The 7,861-nt window shown below is 39.6% G+C and overlaps 1 protein-coding gene across 1 annotated transcript; it reads right to left on the reverse strand.

Moving 5' to 3' along the window:
- Window positions 1-3,604: 3,604 nt before the first annotated feature.
- On the reverse strand, window positions 3,605-7,544 carry rab5if (RAB5 interacting factor). The gene is made up of 4 exons (XM_021566915.2): window positions 7,208-7,544; window positions 6,450-6,553; window positions 6,043-6,172; window positions 3,605-5,154 (listed from the first exon to the last, which is right to left on the reverse strand). The coding sequence occupies exons 1-4, from the start codon at window positions 7,313-7,315 to the stop codon at window positions 5,113-5,115; spliced, it is 384 nt and encodes a 127-aa protein (XP_021422590.1). The 5' UTR covers window positions 7,316-7,544; the 3' UTR covers window positions 3,605-5,112.
- Between the last annotated feature and the right edge of the window lie 317 nt (window positions 7,545-7,861).

Genomic DNA, 7,861 nt, shown 5'->3' on the forward strand with positions numbered 1-7,861 from the left:
ATCATGACTGTTTTCAAAAAAGCTTTACAGCGAAAGCACAACATATGATTATGTTAGGTCAGAGCCTAGTCACAAAAACACACACAGCCATTTTCCAGCCAAAGAGAGGAGTCACAAAAAGTAGAAATAGAGATCAAATTAATCACTAACATTTGATGATCTTCATCAGATGGCACTCATAGGACTTCACGTTACACAATACATGTATGTTTTGTTCGATAAAGTTAATATTTATATCCCAAAATCTCAGTTTACATTAGTGCTTTATGGTCAGTAATGTTGTGCCTCGAAAACATCCGGCGAATTTCCAGAGAGCCACATCAATTTACAGAAATACTCAGAATAAACTTTGGTAAAAGATACAACTATTATGCACAGAATCATAGATATACTTCTCCTTAATGCAACCACTGTGTCAGATTTCAAAAAAGCTTTACGGAAAAGCAAACCATGCAATAATCTGAGTACAGCGCTCCAACACAAAAACAAGCCATGCAGATATCCGCCATGTTGTGAAGTCAGTAAAAGTCAGAAATAGCATTATAAATATTCACTTACCTTTGATGCTCTTCATCAGAATGCACTCCCAGGAATCCCAGTTCCACAATAAATGTTTGTTTTGTTCGATAAAGTCCATAATTTATGTCCAAATACCTCCTTTTGTAAGCACGTTTGGTAAGCAAATCCAAACTCATGAGGCGCGGGCAAGTCCAGGCGAAAGTTCAGACGAAAAGTTCAAAAAGTTATATTACAGTTCGTAGAAACATGTATTGAATCAATCTTTAGGATGTTTCTAACATAAATCTTCAATAATGTTCCAACCGGAGAATTCCTTTGTCTTTAGAATTGCAATGCAATGCAATCTCACATGTGTGCTAGTGATCAGCTCATGCCACTCTGCCAGACCCCTGACTCAATCAGCTCTCATTCCCCCCTCCTTCACAGTAGAAGCCGCAAACAATGTTCTAAAGACTGGTGACATATATTGGAAGCCTTAGGAAGTGCAATATGACCCCATAGACACTGTATATTGGATAGGCAATGAGTTGGAAAAACTACAAACCTCAGATTTCCCACTTGCTGTTTTTGCCTGCCATATGAGTTCTGTTATACTCACAGACATCATTCAAACAGTTTTAGAAACGTCAGAGTGTTTTCTATAGATATTAGCTTCTGGGCCTGTGTAGCAGGAGGTTTACTCTGGGCACGCTTTTCATCCGAACGTGAAAATGTTGCCCCTATCCCAAACAGGTTTAGGTCTTGCACACATCGCTAAGGAGAGAGGGCTCAGTTGAGTTTCCCTTTGTAGTCCGTAATGGTTTGCAAACCCTGCCACATCCAACGAGCATGGATTCAATCTTAGTCCTGTACTGACGCTTTGCCTGTTTGATGCTTCGACATGGTGTGATACACCATCCAAAGTGTAATTTATAACTTCACCTTGCTCAAAGAGATATTCAATGTCTGTTTTGTTTTTTTGCCCATCTACCAATAGGTCCCCTTTTTTGCGAGGCATTTGAAAACCTCCCTTGTCTCTGAGGTTGAATCTATTTGAAATTCACAGCTCAACTACAGGACCTGACAGATAATTGTATGTATTGGATACAGACATGAGGCAGTCATTCAAAAATCACGTTAAACAATATTTCACATAGTGAGTCTGTGTGACTTCGTAAGCACATTTTACTCCTGAACGTATTTAGGCTTGCCATAACAAATGGGTTGAATACTTATTAAGTTAGGACATTTCAGTTTTAAATATTTGGAAAAATGTCTACAAACATAATTTCACTAACATTATAGGGTATGTGTGTAGGCCAGTGACACAATCTAATTTGAATCAAAAAAGTCAACGACTGTAATTTATTGGTTAGAGTTTGGACACACCTACTCATTCAAGGGTTTTTCTTTGTTTTTTTTTACATTGTAGAATGATAGTGAAGACATCAAAACTATTAAAAAACACACATGGAATCATGTAGTAACCAAAAGTGTTAGCAACAAATAGCTTTGCACACTCTTGCTATTCTCTGAACCAACTTCACCTGTAATGCTTTTCCAACAGACTCAAAAGAGTTCCCACATTTCCTGAGCACTTGTTGGCTGCTTTTGCTTCACTCTGCAGTGCAACTCATCCCAAACCATCTCAAATGGGTTGCGGTCGGGGGATTGTGGAGGCCAGGTCATCTGATGCAGCACTCATCACTCTCTTTCTTGGTCAGATATCCCTTACACAGCCTGGAAGTGTGCTGGGTCCTGTTGAAAAATGAATGATAGCCCCACTAAGCGCAAACCAGATGATGTGGCGTATTTCTGCAGAATGCTGGTTAAGTGTGCCTTGAATTCTAAATAAATCAGTGTCACCAGCAAAGCACCATCCTCCTTCATGCTTCACGGTTGGAACCACACATGCGGAGATCATCCGTTCACCTACTCTGCATCTCACAAGGACATGGCGGTTGGAACCAATAATCTCCAATTTGGACTCATCAAACCAAAGGTCTAATGTCCATTGCATGTGTTTCTTGGCCCAAGCAAGTCTCTTCTTATTATTGGTGTCCTTCAGTATTGGTTTCTTTGCAGCAATTCGACCATGAAGGCCTGATTCATGCAGTCTCCTCTGAACAGTTGATGTTTAGATGTGTTACTTGAACTCTGAAGCATTTATTTGGGCTGATATTCCTGAGTCTGGTAACTAACTTACCCTCTGCATTAGAGGTAAATCTGTGGAAAGGAAGGTCCTCATTCTGGTCCTCATGAGAGACAGTTTCATCATAGTGCATGATGGGTATTGCGACTGCACTCAAAGAAACTTTCCAAGTTTTTGAAATGTTCCACATTGACTGACCTTCATGTCTTAAAGTAATGGACTTTGGTTTCTCTTTGCTTATTTGAGATGTTCTTGCCATAATATGGAAAGAAATTCCACAAATTAACAAGGTACACCTGTTAATTGATATGCATTCCAGGTGACTACCTCATGAAGTTGGTTGAGGGAACACCAAGTGTGTGCAAAGCTGTCAAGGCAAAGGGTGGCTACTTTCAAGAAACTCAAACTTAAAATATATTTTGATTAGTTTAAAATTGTTTTGGTTACTACATGATTCTAAATGTTTTTTCATCATTTTTAATTATTCAACAAATGTAGAAAATAGTACAAATAAAGTAATACCCTGGAATGAGTAGGTGTCCAAATTTGACTGGTACTGTATATAAAATACTATACTAATAATACAATGGGCTAATCTCAAATGAATACTCCTTGCCACCTTTCAAAACCCATTGGTCTCACCCCTCTGACTTTCTCCTCCAATGGGTTTTGAGGAGGCGAGGAGAGAGGACACAATGAGTTGCAAATGAGTCTCCCAAAATTAGACATTTTTTGGCCATGCTATGGAGACAGTTTATTTTAAAATCAGAAGACTGTATGCTTGCAAGATGATGTACTAGTGACTAGCTGTTGAGACAAGGATGTGCACACACTTGAGTCACCTGTACTGTACCATTCATATTCAAAGAACTGCACCTGTGTGAATGCAGAAGATTTTACTCAGCAAAAGAGTTAACATGCTCTTAACAAATACTAAATCAGTGACACAGCATCTCTTTGAAATTGGATGATAAACAAAGCCCCTGTTTAATGTGATTCCCAAATCAGAAAATACAATACTCTCAAAAACCAATCATGTACGTGGTACAGTAGTCATTACAGACATCTTGCACAAACGATTCATTGAATGAACTATAAAATACTGAAATGTATGTTACATCAACCAAGATATAACAAAGGAGTACAAATAAATCAGTTTAATACAATGCAGATTGAGAAAAGGGAACATTTTACAGAATTTACAGATGTTTTAAATTAATAATCTCAGAACATTAGGTAAGACTATTTGATTTGGAAGCTATGTGTGAGGGAAAACAAACAAAAAAAGTTGAATTAAAACCAGTTCTGACTGCTAGATACAAATACTGCCATTACTAAGTGAAAAGAAAAACAATAACAGATTATGGCTGTAGAACAGTTTTAGCTTAAAAGTTGGACAGAATTCCAACACTTCAGAGATTAAGGTTTCCTTCCATCTCTCCATGAAGATTACACTGATCTAGGCTGTGTGGGTCAAAGATATACAGAGGACTCATCTTTGTATCTGTGCAATTATAGCGTTTGTGACAGCAAAGGCAGCACGATTGAGGCAATCTCCATTTTTAAGTAGTCAAATTTATGATGACCCAGTTGGACATTACTCCATCAGAGTCACCAGGAGGGATCAGCCAATGAGGTTAAGTCCCACCCAGTTGATTACATTAAAATGGTGGAAGCCCTCAATGGTGCCGCCCATGCAAATACAGCCTTTTGGCCACTAGAGGCCTCTATCATTCTCTATGGGATGGGTAGGTGGAAACAATCTGGCTGAGCACTTGCTTTCATCAACCCATTTGTCAGATTAGTGATCAACTCTAGAAAGTTAAGGAGAAAAACAGATGGATGGAAAGGTTGCATCTCAATAGTCAAAAAATACCTATTTTCCTCATCCCCTTTATCTGCATTGATATGAAATAACTGGACAGGTGAGAGCAAATTTCTAAATGGCATCCTCCACATTCCCTCACCAGCGCTGTGTTTACATGTCAGTTCAGATAAAGGAAAGGAGATGAAGAGAAGAAGCAATGTTAAAGGATTGAGATGCACCAATAAAGTATTCAAACAGAGCCATAACTTAATGTTAACCTGATGGTCTTACAAGGTCATTCATGTCAAACTATGGCTCCCAAAATGCACTGCATACAGACGGGTCCTAGGTGTGGGTGGTGACACACCAGAAACGGTGGAGTTTTGCCGCTTTCAAAGCAACTCGGAAACTCTGACATTTCCGACTTGGAAACTCATTTAAAAAAAATTGCTCAGCTTCCCCACTTGGAAAATATCAGAATCAACCAATAGGAAGCTCTACGCAAAATAAAAAAACGTATGTACATTTTAACTCAAGAGGTTCGGAGTTTCCGAGTTGTCTTAAAAACAATTTCTAAACACTTCATGTCTTGACATTTTAACTTCAACTGAAATGTTCATATTTTTCTCAAATGGATTGGATTCCCCTCGGGTCTTCAGTCATGATGAAGCGCTGTGTAAAATATTATCCACACCACCTGGAAAGAGAGAGGGTTAGCCATGGATAAAGGACATTTTCACATATAGTATCAGAAACTGATACAGATTGAGAGACTTTTGGCTATTTTCAGTTCTTGTGAAAACAGTGTTTTTGTTCAATTCTCAGAACCATATCAGGGTACTGAATCCATGCTCAAAGAATGTATGTTGTTGTGCAGGTTCTTTTTTACATCACTGCAATATCCAATTGAACTCTTAATAGATCACATATCAGGCTTTTACTTCAATCAGATGGGGGCGGCAGGTAGCCTAGTGGTTAGAGCATTGGACAAGTAAACCGAAAGGTTGCCAGATCGAATCCCTGAGCTGACATGGTGAAAATATGTTGTTCTGCCCCTGAACAAGGCAGTTAACCCACTGTTCCTAGACCGCCATTGAAAATAAGAATTTGTTCTTAACTGACTTGCCTAGTTAAATAAAGGTTAAACTTTTAAAAATAAAATATATGTGTTAGTGCTACTGCTAACCAGGAACAAAATACAAAATCATAGGAGTCACAACTATCGTTAAATGCCGACAACCTAGCGAACGTTTGATTAATCTTGAGGAAGAAGTCACTGAGGGGTGAAGCTAATGGCTACTCAAAGACCAGTGGGTTTGACGGATTAGTATTTGCATTAATCTTGACTGTAACAAAGGCCACAACAACTTCCGGGCTTTGTCTTCACAATGTCAATGTAGCTAGCTAAAATACAAAATCATAGGAGTCACAACTATCATTGGCACTTGAGACAGGGAAATCAGATCCCTCAGCCATGTCCGCAGACTAAACAATCTCTCTATGACCTGGGTTGGTGACCACTGACCACAAAATAAATACTACCTGGAACATTACTTCCACAGAGGTTAAACAAATGTGTGCGTACCAGGAATAATGCAAAGGATGTCATGAAGCCTTCTTTGGTGAGTTCCCACGTTCCTCCATATTCCTCCTCGTCCACCTGCTGAAAGCTGCTGAAGTACACATACAGGACCCCCGCGTTGATGACACAGAATCTGGAGGACGAGAGGGTAGTGTTAGACAGAGATGGTGCCGTCGTTGTTATTGAAGTTAAGGAACAGTTGTTATAGTGGTTTGGGAAAAAACAGGAAGGGAACAAGAGAGAGGGAATCTATACACAAAGATGTTACTGTTGTAAAATAAATGATTAACACTGCAAGAGGTAGTTGTTTTAAGGGGATGTATCGTAGAGAGATGCATCGAACCAGTGTACTCTCCTGGCCCTGCAGTCCACAATGAGTGCAAAAGGAAAGTAGGCGTTATGATACTTACATGGCTATTCCTAGGAAGCCTTTTAGTGGTGCAACACCCCATATCACGCCAAGGATGAGAGCAATAATCTGTCGAATCCAGTAGATCACATCTAAAAACTCATCCTGGAGAGTAAGCAGAAGAAAAGGATAAAAATAAGTGAATTGTTTCAAAGAGGAGCAAGTAATGTCATAGTCACATTTATAAAGTATTCTATATTCATCCACTGGCAAGTTTCCCCTGCAGACAGTATCCAGAAATTTACACAAATTCATGTATGAGCGTAGTGTAAACAGTGGTACGTTTGAGAGCTGCTGTGCTAAATGCCGACAACATAGCGAACGTTTGATTAATCTTGAAGAAGTCACTGAGGGGTGAAGCTAATGGCTACTCAAAGACCAGTGGGTTTGACGGATTAGTATTTGCATTAATCTTGACTGTAACAAAGGCCACGGCAACTCCCGGGCCCCATCTTCACAATGTCAATGTAGCTAGCTAAAATACACAATCATAGGAGTCACAACTATCGTTGGCACTTGAGACAGGGAAATCAGATCCCTCAACCATGTCCCCAACCTAAATAGCTAACGTTAGCCTACCCCGACGTTACCCGATCCTGATTCCTGGTGACAGCCAGCTAGCTCCGTTAGCATGCTGGTTAAAGTTAGCTGTCTGGCCAATCAAGTGAGGGCCCAATATGAAAACGCTAAATATGCAGCTTTGTTAAAAATATACATGAAAAACAACAATATCTTTATAATCAGATGAGCTAAACCAACCTTCTCTTCCCATACAGCGGTACTATTTAAGACTTTGCTCCATGTGGACTGCTTTACACCCCCATTGGCGAGATGAACTTCTTCTTTTCTCTTTGAACCGTTCGTCATTCTCTGCTGTTACCCCCTTGCTCTGCAGACGTTAAATTAAGCTCCGCGTGCAACACACCTTACAATAATGTTATTATTATACGGTTTCCGTCGTCTATTTCAATCGATTATTATTGTCAAATGTTTACAAAGGGCTAAAGGAACCACCGCACTGCTGACCCAACAGACTTCATGCGCAGGAAGGACTTGACCCGAAATTAGCCTGTCGGTAAGAGCCAATAAGAAAATGCTACGTTCACCCAACGGACAAGTTTCACACAAAAATAAAAGACAGCGCCCTCTGGAGGTGGAGTCATGCTATTGCCTCTTTATTTTTGTCTTTCTGGTTTTGTTGTTCGGCTCCTCTGGCCTTTCAAATGATAGAGCTGTGTTCTAATCATAGATGCAGAGCAGTATTTTCAGTGTCTTTGAGTATGGCTGATGTAGATTATGGGATGGAGGGTGTCCTTTCTTCAATGTGGAAGTCTTTGGAATAGTCTTTGGAATAGATACTTAAATGTAACTCACAATGTATCACTATTGTAGCAATTGATGGGTAAAAATGCT

This window comes from Oncorhynchus mykiss, chromosome 16 (genome assembly GCF_013265735.2).
Source record: "Oncorhynchus mykiss isolate Arlee chromosome 16, USDA_OmykA_1.1, whole genome shotgun sequence".
NCBI classification, from domain to species: Eukaryota; Metazoa; Chordata; class Actinopteri; order Salmoniformes; family Salmonidae; genus Oncorhynchus; species Oncorhynchus mykiss.